Raw genomic sequence first — 22,689 nt, forward strand, 5'->3', positions numbered from 1 at the left:
CAACTGTAACTGTTATAGGCAACCACCATTTAAATGTTATCTATTGGGTGGGACTTTCATCATTGTTCTTTGTCTATGACCCAGTCCATAGAGTGGAACCTTTATGTCATTGGCTGATAATTCCCTAACACTCAGTTTTGTCAATTTGGCCCATCAAGAAGAATGAAGTTACATGTCCAAACTGACAATAAAATACTAGATATCTGAAGTGACGATGTCAAAGACAATTTCCATAATGGGAAATGTGTAGGGACACATCCTAAAATTTAAAAAGAACTTGTCCTCACACATTCCATTATTTTCTCTTGTTTGTTCATACTAAAACCAGTGTAAATCTTCACCCCAAAAAAAAAACAGCACAGAAAATTGTGTAAATCAACAAGAGTTTATCAATTAACCCCTCAAAAACTGTGTTTTTTGCAGTGAAAACAAATCAAATAGTAAAGCAGGACTAAAGGCACATTTACTTTGGTCCCAACAGGGAGTCCATCCTCATGTACAATCATTCTTCACTATGACAAGTGACCACATTGTCTATCTGGATGTTGGATGCATGCAACAGCAACATGTCTTAACTACTATCATGTCCCATCATGCTTATTTACTGTCATAAAAAAGACCAAAAAGAGGAACAACAGACTTCCAAGTATGGTTTGAAAAACATCTAGACAGCATTTACAGTAAGGGAACATCTCTGGCGTCACCCTTAGCAGGTGAAGTCTACAATGGTACACTGCTAAAAGCAGCTGTGACAGTAATTGTAATAATTATCTAAAAGGGCAAGTGGTTCTGCCTTGAGTTAATGAGATAAAAGAAACTCTTAATTTCAACAGATGATGTGCTTCTTCAACAAAGTCTGTTCATCAGGTTCCTCATCTACATTGTGAACCTAAAGTGTCAAATCAAACTGTTACATCTAGATTTAAAAGGGGTGAACATCAAATAATTTACAAAACGGGGAGGAAAACCAAACCACAACCAACTAATGTGCCTAGACCTCAATCCCTTGTAGAAATGTAAGGAGGCAAAATGATGAAAATATTTTGCGGAGTAAGGCACATTTTTGCTGATTCATTCTAATAAAAAAATGGGTAACAAATTACTTGTGATATCCATGGGGAGGAAGATTTCCTACTACGAAAACAATGGTGTACGGGATAGGGGAACCTAGATAGGGTTTGTTTTATGCATCAAAAACATAGAAATTACCATCACATCTAGTGGGGGACTTCTGATGATCAATATCTTCTAAAAGGAATGACTGATTCAAACGTTTTCCCTAGGAGCTGAGTGTCACAGTGGTCTTCCCTGTGAGGACTGAACAAACCTCACACTGAACAAACCTCACACAGGTTTGTCATGGAAGGGGTTTGTGGTGATGTTAATTCCTCTAAATTGTGGACTTGGAGAAAGAAACCTTGAGGTGATGGTTTCTGCCCATGTCATAGTTGTGGAGGTCCATCAATGCCTGGATGGCCTCCTCGACTGTGGACATCTGTAGGAGCGCCATTTTGTGGTCTCTATAATGGTTGGGAGGAGACCACAATCACAAACCAGTCACACACAGCTGATAAAACGACAAAGATGACGGCATATTTCCAACTGTGGTTTTAATAAAGGCCTTTGCCTGTGAAATCACTTTACAGACAGAAGATGATTATCTTACTGAAAAAACTTGAAGGCCTTCACTGTGCCACCAGCGTTAGAGAACAGCAGTCGCAGATCCTCCTCTGTCACATCGTCCCTGTCAAGTCCGAAACTGACCGTGAGCAAGAAACACATTCAGCCATGTCAAGCACAAGTCATGTCAAAGCTACCCATACATTTAAATCTACTGCGATCTTGTCACTCTCCAACATATGCTAACCAGTGCAAAAGCAATGTCTTTAAGTTAATTAAATCTAGTGAGAAAATATGTAATGAGAACAACAGTAGTCCAAAAATAGCATTTGAGAACTCTTCAAGAAAAAGGCCTTCAATTTGCCTCAGTTATTCCAATTACAGATGCACATTTCTATTTGTATGCACATTTCTATTGCACACAAACATATCAACTCATATAGCCATAACCAATGCAGACTACAAACTCACGGAACGTTGGAGAGGTGGAGCGTGGCAGATGGAGGGAAGATGTTTTGAAAGTTCTTGGAGCCGGGCTTCTTGAAGCGGTGCAGGGGGGAGTTCGTAAAGTCCTTGGTTAGGCCCTGGTCATCCAGTCCTTCTCGTGGCAGCTGCACGGTCTGGTGCTTAGAAAGCGTGACACGAATAATCTTTCCATACATCTTCTGGCCATTCAGGTGGCTCATGGCTGAGAGGACAGGCAAACAGAAATCCCAGTTAAGAGTGTCACATATTGGGTGTGTTACTAATAATTAGGCAATAATGGGAGGCCATTAAACTTTTCATAAAGTCATCTGTCGATCAGATCCCATCCAGAACAGATGTGTTTGTGAAAACAGGATTCAAAAAGGTTTGTGCAATCTCAATTTCTCTAAAAAATATAATAATTTGACACTGTGTTTTACACCTTGTCCTAAGCCAAAAAGAAATTAAACCCTAATTACACTTGGAGCCTAATGTTAACAAAATAGAATCTAAATTTAAAGCATATACCAAAACAAAAAAATCATCCGGATAATGTAAAATCCCAAATATGGTCCCTTTTTCATATTTAAAATAGTTCTATTTGTTCAAGATAAGTAACAGGGTTTAGTAAATGCTCTTCTTTAGTAAATACCTTCTCCCTCTGGCCCAAATTTGCCCACAAATATCAGAAATCAGCAAAGTATTTAATACAAATTTTATATATCAGTAAGTAACTCTTGGGAAAGGTAATAAGCTAGAACACACCAAGAAACCAAAAGAAAGTACAATTGGTAATTTAATTTATATTATATTCAAGTCATTCAAGTTCAACACTGAACAACATATATGAAGGCACACAATTATGAATTCATCAAATTATTTACATGGCAATAAAAACAAACAGAATTGTGCAAAATACTAATAAAAATGTATTTATATTTATAGTATTTCTTCACAATGTGTGTAGCATGAGCACATGATCTGTCAGTACCACACTCTTTACTTCATCAGCAAGGAATTCATTTAAAGTACGTGAATGACTTTGCCAATCTGATTGTAAGATCTAAACGTATAATGTCATGAACTGATTATTTACATGGAAAGAAACCAAGACATGAAGATTAATTAAAAAAATAATTAGCCTAAAATTTATATTGCATTTACAGTTACAAGGAGCTTGTTCTCTCAGGATGAGTGTTCATGCGCATGTGTAAGTCAGTACTACTGTGACGCCAATAACTCAAAAAATTCTGCCGCTGAATTAAAAACTACAATTTGTTAATGTGTTAAGATCATTATTAAGATGGTAATAAAAAACTGCAATTCATATTTACAGTTTCTGGAAAAACAACAGCTTCTCTGCGTGTGTACATGTTTACTGCACTGTGAAAATCCCTGGATTGACCGATATATCCACTCTCCGATATATTGGTGCCAATAGGGCCTCTCTTATAAATCTGCTATCGGCCCTGTTCTAACGGCCTCTGTCCAATAGTCCCTGTACATATCAAACCAGAACATGCCTTCTAGTTGTGATTTTACTACCACCATGAGAAAGAGCCATCTGAACGTGCTCTTGCTCTACTCTCCCACAGTAAGGTAAGATTACTGTATTGAATAACGAATGAATTGCCACAATGACCAAAGTCAAACACCTTTGGCAAATATTTAGTTTCATTTACTAGTAATGTGCCCGGGCAATAATTACACTAGCTACTAAATTAGTAGCTAACTAGCTAGCCAATAACCATTAGCTAATTAACTTGATATTGTTTCCTTCAATAATAAGGTGCCTAGACATGCAGGCAAAAAGGAAGCTTGAAAGGAAGCTAATAGGACCATTATTAGCAACAATAATTAACCCACTTCTTTAATGTGGTCTAAACTAAATAGTCGGGTTATCGTTTGGACATTCACCATTTAGGCAACAAACCATTTGTAGCATCTCGACTCGGCTCTACATGCCTTGCCTTGTACCCGCCCATAGTAACAGCACAGGAAAACTGCTGTGACTCCCCCTCCAACGCGAAACACACGGGAACAACAATGGAGGATATCATACAACTACACCTGATACCGGCGAAAAGCCGGCATTTGCCAACTAACGAAAACCCTGCAGTGAACAGAAAAATATATGGAATGAACTCCATCAATTCATTTCTTTTTAATTGACAAGCTTTGAACGTAAAGTGGCAAATCAGAAGTAAACTAAATCTGGATAACATGGTCACAGACCCTGTTTGAAAAACTAAAAAAAATTGAATTATCACCCTGTAGTATAAAACATTTTCTTAACTCAACACCAACACCGGGCTAACGAGTTGATTTCAACGTAAGTCCAAAGCAAGAGGAGTTTTGGCAAAATACGATTGCTTAAATTAAGAGACTGGTCCTCTGCACTGGCACTGAAATGAATCAGTTTAAATGCAAAGACTCCTGGGACACACTCTCAAAGACATGCCTTTCTTGTCTCATAAAACCATTATCTGACACTGGATGTCTAACAGCAGAACAGCTTGTTTTGCTTTGCTGCATGCTTTGAGTCACTTGTCCAATCAGAAGTTTTTTGTTGTCACGTCACCTTCTGGCATCGCCTCAACTTGCAGGCACTTAAAAATTTTTTTTTTTTTAAAAAAAGGTATCTGGTACCAGGTACTATCCTTTTACCCGAAGGAAAAGCAGAAAAGGTGAAGGGAGTTGAGCTGGTACATAGGGGTGGAAAAGCTCCCAAAGTGAGCAGTCGAGGCGAGTAGAGTTGAGCCGGTACCATGCAGTGGAAAACGGCCATTGGATAGCTACCAGCAAGGGTCTGCTGATCTGTCCAGCTGCAATTGTATATGTAAACTATTGATAGTTGGACAGTTGATACATGATATTGTAATAATGTGCTTAAATACCTCTATAATGTCTGACAAAGGCTGCTCGTATATTACGTGTGGTGTTGGTGAGTGCAGTTGTTAGACATGGACTGTGTTGTTACAGCAGTGTCATGTCAGTTTAGAAAAATAAACTGGTTCCTGCAAACGGAAAAAGGCAATACTAAACTTTCCACTTCAAGTTCTTAGGTTTGAAATCTCACTTGAAAACTGAAAGTGGATTTTTATACTTATGCTCTAGAAAGAACGCAAGTGAGCACTTTGAACTAGAGGGATGTTAGGTTTACATTGGGATTACAGATTATTTTCAGCATGAGATGCTGGAATGGTCATCAACATCCTTGACTGGCACAATTAGCTTTAATTCGCTGTGGATTCTCAGGAAAAGACCACATCTTCTATTCCAAATTCCCTAACCCTAACAAGGCTAAAGAAAAAAGAAAATTCAAATGTGGTGCTCCTCTACTGGGTTTATTGAAGCCTAAACTGTTATTCCCTACAGTTAAGTAGGTAAAGTACTACATATGCAAGGTACAATATTAAAAGGACTTATTATACATATTCCCCTTTCTATGCACTTTCTACAATGGTTTTATTTATTTATATTACTTATATAATGTTTTCTCAGAGTACTTTTTGTGTAATTGTAATTTATTTAAATCTTGGTCCCATATTAACTATAAGCAGTAAATATTGGCCATCGACACCAGAAATCCTCTACAATCATTATTGGCTATAAAAAAAAAAAATCATATTGGCCATACCTAGTGAAAATCCTTTTTGTATGGTAGGCCTTTCTTTCCTCTCCTCCTCTTTATCAGGAGACTTGCAGACAGTTCATGTGATTGAATTGTCTGCAAGAAGAATAACTAATTACAAACTTCAAATTATTTTCATCATCATATCTTTACAGTAATTATATCTGTCAAAGTTAATGCGCTAATGCGTGTGATCCATTTAAAATATTTAATGCCATAAATGTTTTTGTTGCTGTCAACGCATTTTTCATTTTTGAGCCTAGGAGCCATCTATAGTTACAGTCGAACTTTAGCGACAGCTGTCAGAATCGAATGCAATTGTTAATCAGTAACTTCATTGGTTGACTTAACCTGAGCGCTTCAAGGAATTATTTTTCAATATCTCATTGTAGAGTAGGCATTCATGTCATGAATCGTGTTTACTCTGCACTAGTTTAACAACAACATCCTAAAACGGTGTTAGTAGGCGACACATTCATTAGTAAAATGAATATGAGGGAAAAGTAAAATGTCTACACCCTCACCCATTTTCACAAAAGAAAATCCATCAACTGAGAATTCTAGCCATGTCTCCCCTACTCTGTTGCATGAACCCACCTGCTAACACTTTGCTACTAGCATGGTAAGTTGTCAATATTGAATGTTTTTGCTCATATGAGCTAAGCATTCATGTTTCCACCAAAGCATATTCTAATAGTGGACATAACATCTGTGCTCTGCATGAATTACAGATGTCCCCAGATTATGTGACTGCCTTTTCTGCCGTGCAAAGGCAAAAGGCCGTAACTTCAATTTTGGATGAAAATTACTTAGTCATTTTTGGAACATTAAAGATCTGCTTTATCATGTGGACAAATATCTTGAATCAATCTTTATTTTTGAGAAAATCATGTGTTGTCTTAGCCATAACTTCCAAAAGCCCTAGAAGCCAAAGCAAAATCCTGAACATTAGTTACGTTTATTTTTCTTTGTTTCGCTGAGCTCCGGAACGCTTAAATTGAGTTAATAAGGTACTCTGCCTTTGTTTTGCTGCGCATCAGTGAAGTGAAGTTACTGAGTTACGGTGTTATGCCCCATGTATTATTATTAGATCAGGCTACAATAAAGATTGATGGATGGATAGATAGGCAATTTACAAAAATTATTTGTAAGGACACTTAGGCTAACTACTTGACAAACAAAACCAAACGTCTCCCATAAGCAAACAGAATGCAGATAATGCATTGGAAACAAACAACAACTAGATGGCTTGCCAGCTGGAAGCAATCGTAAATCATACGCAATTAATGCTTTTTTCCTGTTTTGCAGGCTAGTCAGTGCCAGCCCAATACTGACAGCCAAGGAAACAACGTGGGTGGGTTAGGGCTCGCGTCGACACATGACACCACCTATGTAGCCTATTCACATGCTAAAAATGCATTGCAGTGTTAAATCCACAACATGAGTTTTGTGGATTTCTCGTTGGCGTTCAACATGTTAAATCCACAAAATTAGTCGTTCTTGATTATCCTACTCTGGCATTCATCCAATTAAATCCAAAACACAAGTATTGTATCCTTTACTATTCATGGCGTTAGTAAACATTGTACTCAATAAAATAGTTGCAAATGTTATCCTCCCACATGAAAAACGATTTTGTTTGATCAATATCATCTACGTTTTATCATGTCGAAAAAATAATAATATTATCATTATACATACAGTATCTCACAAAAGTGAGTACACCCCTCACATTTTTGTAAATTGGGTATATCCTTTCAGGACAACATTCAGGACGACCCTAATGCCGGAAAAGAAAGTAGTAAAAGAAATTCAGCGCCTGGATTATGTGAGATGATGGGCGTGTGTTTGTGTGAGAGAGACTGTAACGGTCATACAACTCATGGCTAGACCCATGTACACTGTATGATTCGAAGATGTCAGAGAACCAACCGTTGGCTACATGATCCAGGACTGTACTGTGAAACATACAGTATCTCACAAAAGTGAGTACACCCCGTTCATTTTTGCAAATACTGTTTTATATTTATTCATGTGACAACACTGAAGAAATGACACTTTGCTACAATTTAAAGTAGTGAGTGTACAGCTTGTATAACAGTGTACATTTGCTGTCCCCTCAAAATAACACAAGACATAGCCATTAATGTCTAAACCGCAGGAAACAAAAGAGAGAACACCCCTAAGTGAAAATGTCAAAATTGGGCCCAAAGTGTCAATATTTTGTGTGGCCACCATCATTTTCCACCACTGCCTTAACCCTCTTGGGCATGAAGTTCACCAGAACTTCACAGGTTGCCACCGGAGTCCACCTACAGCAAATAGTTAATAGCTCTCTGCAATCAGGCATTTCCCCAAAGTCTCTACAAACATCTGCCATTAAGCCCTTATTAAAAATAGAGAACAATGGATGCATCTATTATGAACAACTATAGACCAGTATCAAATCTCCTTTTTATAGCCAAGATCATTGAGAAGGTTGTCTTCAATAAACTCAGCAATTTTTTGACTTCAAGTGGTCCCTTGGACAAATTTCAGTCAGGTTTCCAAACACAACACTGGTTCTATTAGATATCAGTAAATCCATTCAAAAAGTGAAACTTGTATATTATATTCATTCATTACACACAGACTGATATATTTAAAATGTTTATTTCTTTTAATTGTGATGATTATAACTGACAACTAATGAAAATCCCAAATTCGGTATCTCCGAAAATTTGAATATTACTTAAGACCAATACAAAAAAATATATTTTTAGAAATCTTGCCCAACTGAAAAGTATGAACATGAAAAGTATGAGCATGTACAGCATTCAATACTTAGTTGGGGCTCCTTTTGCCTGAATTACTGCAGCAATGCAGCGTGGCATGGAGTCGATCAGTCTGTGGCACTGCTCAGGTGTTATGAGAGCCCAGGTGGCTCTGATAGTGGCCTTCAGCTCTTCTGCATTGTTGGGTCTGGCGTATCGCATCTTCCTCTTCACAATACCCCACAGATTTTCTATAGGGTTAAAATCAGGCGAGTTTAAGAACAGGGATACCATGGTCCTTAAACCAGGTACTGGCAGCTTTGGCACTGTGTGCAGGAGCCAAGTCCTGTTGGAAAATGAAATCTGCATCCCCATAAAGTTGGTCAGCAGCAGGAAGCATGAAGTGCTCTAAAACTTCCTGGTAGACTGCTGCGTTGATCTTGGACCTCAGAAAACACAGTGGACCAACACCAACAGATGACATGGCACCCCAAACCATCACTGACTGTGGAAACTTTATATACTGGACTTCAAGCAACGTGGATTCTGTGCCTCTCCTCTCTTCCTCCAGACTCTGGGACCTTGATTTCCAAAGGCAATGCTAAATTTACTTTCATCAGAGAACATAACTTTGGACCACTCAGCAGCAGTCCAGTCCTTTTTGCCTTGAGCCCAGGCGAGACGCTTTTGACGCTGTGTCTTGTTCAAGAGTGGCTTGACACAAGGAATGCGACAGCTGAAACCCATGTCTTGCATATGTCTGTGCGTGGTGGTTCTTGAAGCACTGACTCCAGCTGCAGTCCACTCTTTGTGAATCTCCCCCACATTTTTGAATGGGTTTTGTTTCACAACCCTCTCCAGGGTGCGGTGATCCCTATTGCTTGTACACTTTTTTCTACCACATCTTTTCCTTCCCTTTGCCTCTCTATTAATGTGCTTGGACACAGAGCTCTGTGAACAGTCAGCCTCTCTAGCAATGACCTTTAGAGTCTTGCCCTCCTTGTGCAAGGTGTCAATGGTCGTCTTTTGGACAGCTATCAAGTCAGCAGTCTGCCCCATGATTGTGTTGCCTACAGAACTAGACTGGGAGACCATTTAAAGGCTTTTGCAGTTGTTTTGGGTTAATTAGCTGCTTAGAGTGTGGCACCAGGTGTCTTCAATATTGAACCTTTTCATAATATTCTCATTTTCTGAGATACTGAATTTGGGGTTTTCATTAGTCAGTTATAATCATCAAAATTAAAATAAATAAAAACTTCAGTCTGTGTGGAATGACTGTATACATTACACAAGTTACTGAAATAAATCAACTTTTTGGTGATATTCAAATTTTACGACCAGCACCTGTAGATAGGCTGGAAAATTGGGTAGGACTCTCCGGGACAGTCCTTGATTGGCTTAGATCTTATCTAGATGGCTGGAGTTACTTTGCCACCATTGGTAATCATGAATCTGATAGGGTGGCTATGACATGCAGAGTTTCACAGGGATCAGTTCACAGACCACTTTTGTTCAATCTGTATATGCTACCTCTGGGCCAAATTCTACAAAACAACAACATTAACTACCACAGCTATGCCAATGATACTCAAATATATTTGGCTCTCAAACTATATGATAACAGCTCAATAGACTATGTCACTCTATAGAGCATATAAATACCTGGATGAACCAAAATTGTCTGCAATTAAAGCAAGATAAAACAGATTATGGTGTTTGGCAACAAGTATTACAAGTATCTCGAGCCTTTAAAACCAGGGATCAAGTGCTTAATCTTGGTGTTCTGATAGACCTCACATTTAACAGCCATATCAAAGTGGTCACCAAAACAGCATTCTATCATCTAAAAAATAAAGCCAGATATATAGCCAGTCTCCCAAAAAGACCAAGAGAAGCTCATCCGTGCTTTTATCTCTAGTAGGGTTGACTACTGTAATGGCCTCTTAACTGGACTACCCAAAAAGACTGTAAAACAGCTGCAGCTCATTCAGAATGCTGCTGCTAGAATGTTAACCAGGACCAAGAGAACAGAGCACATCACTCCGGTTCTTAGATCTTTGCATTGGCTTCCAGTCAGTTACAGAATAGATTTCAAAGTGGTGCTTTTAGTTTATACATCTCTGAATGGTTTAGAACCTGAATACATTTCTGATATGTTTGAAGAATATAAACCGAGCAGGGCTCTTAGATCCATAAACACAGGTCAGCCAGTAGAGCCCAGAGTCCAAACTAAACATGGAGAAGCAGCATTTAGCACTTATTCTGTACACAACGGGAATATTCTACCAAAAGATCTTCGACATACAACAACTTATACATTTTTAAATCCAGGTTAAAAACACTTCTTTTCACGTGCCTATGACTGAGCACTTAAATTTAACCACACTGTTTAGCCTTATAGCTTCCTATGTTTTTATCCAATTTTATATCTTTATATGTTTTCTTAAATTTTTTTTATTATGATGTTTTCATTTGTTTTGATGTTTTCATTTGAGTATTTGTTTTTATGTTATTGTACTTTCATACATTTGTCTTTGTAAAGCACATTGAATTGCGCTATATAAATAAACTTGCTTGCTCTTCCACTCCTCCATGACGACATCACAGAGCTGGTCTGGTGGATGTTAGAGACATTGCGCTCCTCCACCTTCTGTTTGAGGATGCCCCACAGATGCTCAATAGGGTTTAGGTCTGGAGACATGCTCGGCCAGTCCATCACCTATACCCACAGCTTCTTAAGCAAGGGAGTGGTCATGTTGGAGGTGCGTTTGGGGTCGTTATGTTGGAATACTGCCCTGCGGCCCAGTCTCCGAAAGGAGGGGATCATGCTCCGCTTCAGTATGTCACAGTACATGTTGGCATTCATGGTTCCCTCAATTAATTGTAGCTCCACAGGGCCGGCAGCACTCATGCAGCCCCACCACCACGCTTGACTGTAGGCAAGACACACTTGTCTTTGTACTCCTCACCTGGTTGCCGCCACACGCTTGACACCATCCGAACCAAATACGTTTATCTTGGTCTCATCAGACCACAGGACATGGTTCCAGTAATCCATGTCCTTAATCTGTTTGTCTTCAGCAAACTGTTTGCAGGCTTTCTTGTGCATCATCTTTAGAAGAGGCTGCCTTCTGGGATGACAGCCATGCAGACCAATTTGATGCAGATCCTTTTTTCAGATCCTCAGAGTAATTTTCCATGAGGTGCCATGTTGAACTTCCAGTGACCAGGATGAGTGTGTGAGAGCGATGACATTTAACACAACTGCTCCCCATTCACACGTGAGACCTTGTAACACTAATGAGTCACATGACACCAGGGAGGCTAATTGGGCCCAATTTGGACATTATCACTTAGGGGTGTACTCACATTTGTTGCCAGCGGATTTAGACATGAATGGCTGTGTGTTCATTTATTTTGAGGGGACAGCAAATTTACACTGTTATACAAGCTGTACACTCACTACTTTACATTGTAGCAAAGTGTAATTCATTTAGTGTTGTCACATGAAATTATATACTCAAATATTAACAAAAATGTGAGTATACTCACTTTTATGAGATACTGTATATATATTAAAATAAAGTAAACGATCAAATGGAAGTTGATGCCATTTGCCTTGGCATGATCCCTTATACACTGCAGACAATTTAAAAGCAGAGTAAATTACCTTCCATGCAGATAGATAGATAGAGGGAAAAAACTATTTGACCCGCTGCTGATTTTGTATGTTTGCCCACTGACAAAGAAATTACCAATCGCTAATTTTAATGGTAGGTTTAAGATAACTTTTTCCCCCACTGTAAATACATTTGTTAAAAAGAACTAATAATTGCCACATTTCCAACATTCTGCCAGGACAACAAAACATTAAAGTAATTTTTCTCACTTCCACACAGTTCTACGATTTAAAGTCTTTTGCCTTTGTAGGACAGTATTCAAGTAGCCTACCTTATGGTTGAATTTTGAAGTAATTTAATAGAAATACAAGTATTTGGTTGTGGCTAACACCCTTCAGTAAATCTAATATTTACAGGCCCCCACCTGTACCGCATTCTAACCACATTTCAGCCTAAACATCAAAGAACAATACCTTGATTCAGTGGGTTAGATGCATGCACACGCTGCAGCTCTCCAGATAAGAGTTTGTGTTTTATACAGTAGCCTAATATAGCAGTTAATGTCCTTGGTGCATAAATCAGTACAATATGAGATGGCAGAATTATAGGATCATAGACCAGCAACCTTCTATTTAAATTTACATGGGCTACGTTCAGTTATTGTGGCAAGATATGGTTCTTAACTAAACTAAGGGCTGTGACTTGCATGTATTTAATTCCAAGTCAAGCACTGTCCATAGTTTGCAAAAAAAACACAGTCAATCAATCACATTTATTTATAAAGCCCTTTTTACAACAGCAGTTGTCACAAAGTGCTTTATAGAGACACCAGGCCTTAAACCCCAAGGAGCAAACAACAGTATTGTTGAATTTCAGTGGCTAGGAAAAACTCCCCAAGAAGTCCACATTTTAGGAAGAAACCTAGAGAGGACCCTGGCTCAGAGGGGTGACAAGTCCTCTTCTGGCTGTGCCGGGTGAGATATTAAGAGTCCAATTGGAATAATTAATACATTTCTCTGGGCTAAATCCAGAGTCTATTTAAAATTAGACTAGGTCAAAAGTATGACCAGATGGACAAGGACAGCAACGGGCCCCCCAAACCAGGTACTCTGCAGGTGTGGACCAGGACCTCATCTCCTCCTAAAGTTTAAAACAGGAGGAATCTGGGAAAAGTCAAAGTGCATTCCTCATATCAACAACAATAGTATAGCAGCGTAAGACCTTGGAACAGTACGTCTTTAGCATAATACATTGCTTTTTAAATAGATTAACTACAGAGGTTTTTGCATTTAATTGAGTTAAATTATTTTAATACAACTACAGTTTGTACACAAGCTTTGTGTGGTACAGCTCAGAACAGGCAGTAGGACACAGTGCAGGTTGGTCTGGACAGGTCTTGCAAAATAATGTTATCTGCCTTCTCGCCTTCCCTCCTTCCGCTGTGCTAAGTTTCTGCTCTCATTGAAAAGGATGGATGCATTAACAAGAACCACTTCTCTGTCATGATGGTATAGCCGATAGAACCACTTCTCTGACATGATGGTATAGCCTATAGTACCACTTCAAGCTGCGATGCTGGAAGTTGTAGTAAGAACAGAGATGGTCTGCACAATCCACGCCACCCATGTACTTGGGCTCAAAAGTTTGCATACCCTTGGAGAACTGTGAAATATGTAGCACTTTTAAAGAAAATATGAGTGAGCAGGCAAAACGTCTTATTCCTTATGGGATTCACATTCAACTGTAGGTCATAACAGAACGGCACAATCAAAACAAATAAATTGTTTTACTGAACCCTGTTCATAAGTCTGCATAACCTTAGTTCTTAATACTGTGTATTGCCCCCTTCAGCATCAATGACAGCATGCAGTCTTTTGTAATAGTTGTCTATGAGGCCCCGAATTCTTGCAGGTGGTATAGCTACCCATTCCTCTTAGGAAAATGCCTCCAGGTCATGCAAAATCTTTGGTCATCTTGCATGGACCGCATGTTTGAGACCTCCTCAGAGTGGCTTGATGATATTAAGGTCAGGAGACTGTGATGGCCACTCCAGAACCTTCACCTTTTTCTGCTGTAATAACGGGAGGGTCAACTTGGCCGTGTGCTTAGGGTCACTGTCGTGCTGTAAAGTCCAAGAGCATCCCATGAGCAGCTTTCGTGCAGAAGAATGCAAATTGTCTGCCAGTATTTTTTGTTAACATGCTGCATTCCTCTTGACCATAAAGCTCTATTTTGGTCTCATCACTCCAAATTACAATATGCCAGAAGCTGTGATGTCAGGCATATTGTTACCGGTCTTATTTGTGGCATTGGTGCAATAAAGGGTTCTTTCTGGCAACTCAACCATGCATCTAATTTTAGTTCAAGTATCGTCGTATTGTGCTCCTTGAAACAACCAATCTGTCTCCAGAGCAGCCTGTATTTCTACTGAGGTTACCTGCGGTTTTCTTTTGTATCCCTAACAATTCTTCTGGCAGTTTTGGCTGAAATCTTTCTTGGTCTACCTCACGTTGGCTTGGTATCAACAGATCCCCGAATTTACCACTTGTTAATAAGATATTGAACAGTACTGATCGGCATTTGCAAGGCTTTGGATATATTTTTATATTCTTTTCCATTTTTATAAAGTTCCGTTACCTTGTTACGCAGGTCTTTTGACAGTTATTTTCTGCTCGCCATGGCTCAATATCTAGCCTGCTCAGTGCATCCATGTGAGAGCTAATGCAACAGGTGAAATTCACCTTAAAACGCAATTTCCACCTGTGTGTCTCTTTAACAAGGCCAAACATTCAAGGGTATGTAAACTTTTGATCAGGGTCATTTGGGTGATTTCTGTTATCATTACAATTTAAAAAGGAGCCAAACAACTGTGATAAATACTATCCTTAAATGTGATGTGACAATAAATGTGCTGTTTGATAACACTATCCTTAAATAAAAGAGTTTATTTGCATGATCAGTCAAAATCAATGCCTTTTCGGTTCACCTTCACTGTTCCGCACACACCAGTGTGGTAGGCATAACGGCTCTCAAAGAGAGCAGGGGAGGAGTAATAATTATTAGTGAACAGTGTGCTCGCCTCTCTCATCAAGTGAATGACAAGTACTGAACTCAATCCCCACATTCCTGTCAGACATAGGGTATACCAGTGTATACATCCCACAGGTATGTGTAGTTGGATCTGGAGTCAGTAAGCTTTTTCCATTCCAAACTGATGGCACCTATACTTAAGAAGAAAAAGATTTGTCATCCGACCTCTCTGCACTTGAAAGTTCCTCATTGTCAAAACCCGAAAATTCCTCCTCACTATCACGATCAAAATTAATCTATCTGCGGTTTGTCTTGCTCGCTGCTACTTTGCACTTGCTAGCTACAGTAATTAGTTTAGCTATTTAGCTGTGAAATACCAAACAAATCGTTTATATGCAAATAACAACCAACCCAAACACGTGTGACAAGTGTTTCATAAGGTATTTACCTAGCAACAGTACTATAATTGTGCCATCATTTACGCACTTTTTGGTGAATGAAATCCCCCCTGGCATTAAAAAAAGTCTCAATTTCACATTAATGTCTGCATTTATCACAATTTAGAAAATTACTACATTTTGTCCTAAAGATTTAAATAAGTGCACTGCACATTTGTTGTGTTAACGGTTATGTGTTAAGACAATGCTTTTATATGATACACACTAGGGATGTGAAGAATGCAAAATTTGCTTTATGTTTTACTTGGCTTATTTGTCCTGTTTTTTCCCTTAAAAAAATTATCTAAATGTCCCGTATTTTGTGTTAACTGGCAAATTCATGCTCTAGGCTCTATCTTCCTAGAAGATACAGTAAAGCTAATAAATAGATGAAATAAGAAATGCAACCTTAGAGAATAATGGTGTAATGACTGGAGAAATAAAAAGTTTTAGTAACTAACGTACCTGGAGCAGCAACACCAAAGCATACAAACAGTTGCAGACATAGGAAAGCATGTGCATATGGTGTGCATGCTTGAGGAAAACCAGAGACAAAGTACACCTGGTATGAAGTTACAGCATATAATTAATTTTCAATTACATAGTAGTCACTGAAACAAACCGAAAAGTTATAAACTTGCTAGCAAATGCTAGCGTTTGCTAATTCAGAATTCAAATTCTTTGTTTTCTATCCTTTCAACTCATTACTAATCAAACTCATTTTTAGCTAACACCCCCATATATTTCAATATATCATAACTTTTGTGCAAGAAAAAAACCTTTTGTTGGTAAAACTAATTGCAGTGCAAGCAGTTTTGCATGATAAAGGCAGAGTTTGGGCAGAACAGAACTAAACAGACGTTAGTCAAGTAGGGATTAAAAAAAAATTGACACGGACATGAGGCACAGACACTTGATTACTCACCAAGCTGTGCCTGGTTCCCGTCCGACATCTGGATAAGAGCACTGTCCTTCTTGTTGTAGAGGATTTTCACACGCTGAGCATCACCATACACCCCTTAGTAATCACAATAGGCAGACGGTAGGACATGGATAGAGGAGAAGAGAAGAGCAAAGACAGAGCAGAGCAAAGAGGAGGGTGGAGGAGTGAACCATGAAGGACAAAGTTAGTGCTTCAGAGACCGATTAAATATGAGATGTGAAAAAGGATGGAGCAATCATCCATATGATTTAAACCAATCAAAGGAGTCTTAGAACAGAGTGTCTTAGAACAATAGACTAGAGAGAGAATAGAAAGAAAATGCTGATAAAATCCCTCCAAAAAACAAGCTTTATGAAATGGCAAAAACTAACTACATGCCAAATAATCAACCATGCATTAACATAATTTGTTAATGAGTGAGACAGAGATAGACACTGGAGGCTATGAAGGACAAAATAATCTATACAACAGAGTCAAGATAACCAATTAAACAAAAATGTAATGAAACTTTAACTGAACTATGGAAACACTAACCATAAATCAAATGAGAGATAGAGAAAACAAAAAAAAAAAACAGAGACTAAAGAACAAAACAGAAAAGGTAGAGTGCTAACAATAACATACCGAAGAGGGTAAACAGACTTTGGGGCGTAACCATCTTTAGAAGGAGAGAAGAGCAAGCAGCGTAAGACAGAGAGAAGAGTCGGAGGTAGAGAGCGGAGATGGACAGATCATCCATAACGGAGGGTGGTTTCCCGTAGAATGGAGATGTGGTCATGGAGCATGGGTTCAAGGCAGTTAATTGGGTTGGTCCAAGGAGGAACATTTTTGTTCAGGCACAAAGCATGAACATGAAGGAGGAAGGGATAGGAAAGGAAGGAAGAAAGTAACACGTTGAGAACGTGACACATGGGGGAGGGCGGGAATGAACGAGGGGGGAGGGAAATGAGGGTTCAGCAATGCAGAGTAAATCCAATGTAAAAAAGAATTGGGGGGAAGCAAAAATTTAAATACAGGTCAGTACATTGGAAGAGGCAGGAGTTTGGTTTGCTGTGTTTTAAAAAAATTTTTTATCCCAAATGTATCCCAAAAGACAATAAGTGCCCCATGTCAACACCTGAGATTAAAATGGGACAAAAGTACATTTACACCCAAGCCTACTTTGTAGGCAGTAGTAATGAGAGGGGGCGTGGTTAGGGCATGCAGAAGAGTCTAACAAGTTAAGGTTTTAGTAGCTGGTAGAGTACTGAATGCTTGATTAAACAGGTGTACAGGATGCCCTACCCTTTATCAATTTCAAAAGTAAGAATTGGGCCATGCAGGTAAAGACATGAAAACCACCTGACAGAGTTATGGTATTAACAGAACATAGCAAGTTAAAGTCCACAAACCCAGTATTTGAGGAGCTAAATATAGAATCATATTATTTAGAAAATGTCTATTATTTTTGAGAATTGATAGTACAAATACAGCATAGATAAAGATATAGCATAGACAGAGTGACAGTAAGTTAGAGAAAAGGTGAGGTGGGGTGGTTGGTTGGTCTAGCCCCCACAGTCCATACCCACTTGACATAGCCTTGATATAGGCATTGGGAGAGACAGGTGTGAACGATAAATCTTTGAGAGAAAAGAACCAGAGTTAGGAAGGACTATCACTTGATATGAAAGAATGGTAAAGGGAATGAGGGAGAAAGAGAATTTAGGAAACAGTAATTAATTTGCACAGAACGCATAGCAGAGAAAGAATGAAAGAAAGTGAGCTGAGCAACTTGGCTTTGGAAATGGCAAAAACATATGAAAGCACTGAGGCTAACATAAAATGCACATAAAAAATGAGAACCAATACATTATTGTTCCTCATGTTATCTCCTGACTGCATGTAGGCCTACAGCCGTTAGGATAACTCAGTGGTGAACGACACAATTCACTTACAACCCTCAGGCTAAACAATGTGTGCAGCAGAGATGTGAGGAATAACAGTTTGGGAATACAAAGCAACTGTGAATAACTGAAGCAGATTAAGTTGGATCGGTCTTTTAACACTAGAACCGCCAGGCCTTCTTTACCCCCTATAACCATCAGACCCGAACGCTGTTTGTCCTCATTAACATACGAATCATCCCTATTAGCATGGATATTCTCCTCCGCAGCATCACCATCCAGCCAGAGCATCAGTTAATTTACTGGTGAACCACGCGTCTTTGCAGGTCTCTCCTGCGGGTTGTAGTGGGGCTATCGATTTTATTTCAACACCAATTAATAGATCTAGTCTTCTAGATTACTGGCATATAAGATTTCTATAGGTGACATGAAGTTATCGAAAAACCGAGAGGAGTTATTAGAAAAAAAGATAGAAACGAGATAGTTGGATTTTCATTTTGTGAATAATTATTTAGCCTAATACATATGTAAAATATTAATCTTCAGTAAAATAAGCAGAGAAAATGAAACAATAGTATGGGTGGGCGATTTAGTTTCTCTTTCCCTCCCAAAATAATGTGGATTTAAATTTGATGAATTACCCTACACAATTAGCTGAATCTCCTATTGAAAAACAGTAACACGTGTAAGTAGCCTATATCATTTGTATTATGTTTCAATTATAGCCTAATTAAGTCTGGGAGTATCGGGCATTCATCCATTGACGTCATGCATTCAGTGAGGGGTGAATAGCGCCTGGGTACCAATGCTTAGTGGCATGGGCTGTTGGCGAATTAAGTAAAAATAAATAAAAAAACACAGGTAAATCGTTTTCTGTTCATCAGTTTAGAATCCCGACAACGGAACAATGTAATATACGCCTATTTAGGAAAAGTCATGAAAGGAGGAGGGTGTAGCTTTCAAAATGGCAGTTTTATTTTAATTACAAACTCAAACACCAATTGGCGTAGGCATTTGGCAGTTCTAGTGTTAAAACAAACATTCTGGTGTGTGCAATCATTATGACATAATAATTGTATGCAAGTACTGTGACCCAATTTATTAAAATGTTTCTGACTTTCCCTAAACCCTTTTCTCATCAAATTATCTATCATAATTATCTGCTTAAAGTCCAAGTCAGAGTCAAAAGAACGTCCAGGGCAACATCAACGGCATAAGATCTGAGTAAGAGTTGCATACGGTAAGAGGAGAGGGATGGAGAGAGACAGAAATAAAGGGGGAGTGTCTGGGGGATGTCACTGACCTCCTCGTTGAGGTTGCTGACCAGAAGCACACCGCTGCAACCAGAGTGTCCAGACAGCGCCACTCTTCCGGCCGCTGCTGCAGCTGCGGCCGCAGCGGTCAAAGGACTGATTGCCCCTGGAAAAATGGCAAGAGGGAATGGCGTGTTAACATGGAAAGAGGGATGCAGAAAGCAGGTACAGACAAAGCCCACCAAACAGCATTGTTGCTAAACTGCATGTCAAGCCCACAATCACCCACACACAAATAGAGCGGCTTCAAAAATTATTCAGACCAGACCGCTTCACTTTCTTTAAATGTCAAACTGAATATAACATAACTGGTAAAAAATGTATCAATTAACACACAATACCCTATAATGACAAAGTGAAAACACATTAAGAATGTGGGCCAATTTAAAAAAGAAAGAAAAGAAAGTACATCAAGTACAAGTATTCAGATCCTTTGCCAGGACAATCCAAACTGAGCTCAGATTAATCGTGTGTCCTTTGATCATTCTTGAATTGTCCATCTGTTGGAAAATGCTATTTAGTGGACAGGAAGCCATTTCTTGTCTGTATAATGGCCCCACAATACGCAGTGCATGACAAAGCAATAATTGTTCATCGCATGGTTATTAACATCCCTACGGTCAAGTGTGGTGGTAGGAACATCCTTTTATGGGTTCTGAGCAGCACAGACTTAGAGACTGGTCAGGCGAATGCCACACCTGGAATCAACTCCAGACCTTTTACCTGCTTAACTCATGAAGAAATAATGAAGGAATAGCCTACACCGTTCCATGAAACAGCTTTTGAGTCAATTGTCCAATCCCTTGAAAAAGAGGAGGCTACATACTAAAGAAGCTGTAATTCCAAAACCTTTCCTCCAAATTGGATGTGAATACCTTCAAAATAAAGCTGAGACTGCACTTCAGCACATATCCATTATTTAACTGTAACTTCAATATATTTTAGTAAACAGACAAAATAACTAAACTTGTGTCAGCGTCCAATTATTTCTGGAACTAACAGTATTACCCTATAGATAATGGGTGGACACTGAGCTGCCACCAGGGCCCCTATGACGCACTCATTATGGGCCTTCCTCTATTGCTAGCCAGTGCCAAATCCTCTGCTTGTGAAAATGTACAGTAGCCCTCTTCCAGTTATCAGTATCTCTGCGTTTGTTCAGTTTGCGGTGAAGACATGAATAGGCTAGTATAAGTGTAGGCTATACACCACATCTGTGTTAATGAGAACTATTAATACACACACCACTTGATGGACTACTTTCATATTTAATCCTGACTTGTTGCCAGGTGTGATTTCCACTAGGGTTGCAGCCAAAATTGTTAGAATGAAGTTTCTCAACACAATAGCATTACATTCATTTAGGTAGCCCTATAGCCTAGGGAGTAGATCTTGAGTAACAGGTCAATTTCACAGCTGTAGCCCATGTATAGGCTTTAACTGAATTTTTAGGGGTTCTCCAGGAGGAGAAACACTATCGTTATTGTCAGTAATATTATTTATAAAAAATGTTCCCTTGAAACTGCTGAATAACTCTAAAGACCCTGGTAGAAAATGCTGTAACTTTGCACACTGAAAGTTTAGTCCACGAGTACCTTCCACGCTAACACCTGCCCCGCTAACACCTGCCCCAATTCTTCCACCAGGGTTGCTACAGTACACGACTCAATTTGCTAACTTCAAAATGTTGGCGTTTCCACCCCATTTGACCTATAATGCAGGATCTTTGTGCCATCTTGGATTTTTCTGAAAATTGGCCAAAACCTACTAAATATTTCAACTTTCGGGAATAAGAGGAATAAGAGATATCTTGCAAGAAGGCGGGTAAAATGGCTGATTGCTGTATGATATATGTATGCAAAATATTAATGTCTGCATTGCTTTATGGAACAATAACCTATACATTTCATATTCATTGTGCCTTCTGACACGACCCCCATATAACACCATGTGAATTTGTTTGCTGAAATCTCAAAAAATCTAAACAATTTCAACACAAGCTAATGCTAATAAATGCCTTTAAAACCATTCTTCACCTGAAGACTTCAATGCCCGGTAGGCCGAGGCACTTTTGGGGCCAGTATAACTTAAAAAAAAATGACAGGGCCGAGGGACAGAGTGAGCAGGAGCAGAGTAGTTGAAGCAGTAAGCATGGAGTAGCTTCATGATTAATTAACAGGGAGACTCTCAGGGAGGGGGCAGCAGGAGGAGGTAGCGTGTGTGACCATGATGATGATTAAATAAATTAATGTAGATAAGATAATATAATCGTTGTCGCTATCATAAAGTGAAATTACTGTTGGTGGTCACTCAGTTAATGTCAAATAGCGCAGCATAATGTATTTGGCATTGCTTTTGTAGCTAGCACACTTCCCTTATTCAGTCGCAACTTCAGCTGACTATTCTAACGTTAATTCTTTCCAGCCGGAGGATTTAAATATCAGATTACAAATTCAGATGTTTCTCTCATTATCGCCGCTGTCATCACACTTTAAAGCTGAACATTGACATAAATACTAGACAACATAAACTAAACTGAAATAGTTAAGTCAATTTGTTTTTGCACCCATTTGGCTTATTACAATGTTTTTCTAATAGGGTCACCTGAATATTATTTTGTTAAAAAGTAGTTTTTCATCACTGAACACTGTCAAAGTAGAAGAATGCAGGTGTTTTTCCAGGATAATCTTGTACTTGATTCATGCGTCCTTCACAAAGACAAATCTGCTCAATTCCAGCCTTGCTAAAGCATCCCCAGATCATCACCGATCCTCAACCAAATTTCACAGTGGGTGCGAGACACTGGCTTGTAGGCCTCTCCAGGTCTCCGTCTAACCATTAGACGACCAGGCATTGGGCAAAGCTGAAAATTTGACCCATCAGAGATGACCTTACTCCATTCCTCTAGGGCCCAATCCTTATGATCTTTTGCAAATTTCAGCCTGGCTCTTCTATGCTTCTCATTGATGAAGGGCTTTTTTTCTAGCTTTG

At 39.0% G+C, this 22,689-nt stretch overlaps 1 protein-coding gene across 6 annotated transcripts in view; it reads right to left on the minus strand.

Moving 5' to 3' along the window:
• Nucleotides 1-1,338: 1,338 nt before the first annotated feature.
• ptbp2b (polypyrimidine tract binding protein 2b) overlaps nucleotides 1,339-22,689 on the minus strand; it is a 69,894-nt gene continuing 48,543 nt past the window's right edge. For 4 of the 6 annotated variants that reach the window (XM_013133135.3, XM_013133133.4, XM_029117618.2 and 1 more), the window contains 6 exons: nucleotides 19,689-19,804; nucleotides 17,127-17,160; nucleotides 16,485-16,577; nucleotides 2,092-2,308; nucleotides 1,667-1,759; nucleotides 1,339-1,520 (listed from right to left, as the gene is read on the minus strand). In XM_013133135.3, coding sequence (XP_012988589.1) covers nucleotides 1,391-1,520; nucleotides 1,667-1,759; nucleotides 2,092-2,308; nucleotides 16,485-16,577; nucleotides 17,127-17,160; nucleotides 19,689-19,804 — 683 coding nt within the window. In that variant the 3' untranslated portion in view covers nucleotides 1,339-1,390. The remainder of the gene's footprint in view (nucleotides 1,521-1,666; nucleotides 1,760-2,091; nucleotides 2,309-16,484; nucleotides 16,578-17,126; nucleotides 17,161-19,688; nucleotides 19,805-22,689) is intronic. The other 2 variants (XM_013133134.3, XM_013133132.3) reach the window with 1 other exon arrangement.

The sequence above is a fragment of the Esox lucius genome, chromosome 3 (genome assembly GCF_011004845.1).
Source record: "Esox lucius isolate fEsoLuc1 chromosome 3, fEsoLuc1.pri, whole genome shotgun sequence".
NCBI classification, from domain to species: domain Eukaryota; kingdom Metazoa; phylum Chordata; class Actinopteri; order Esociformes; family Esocidae; genus Esox; species Esox lucius.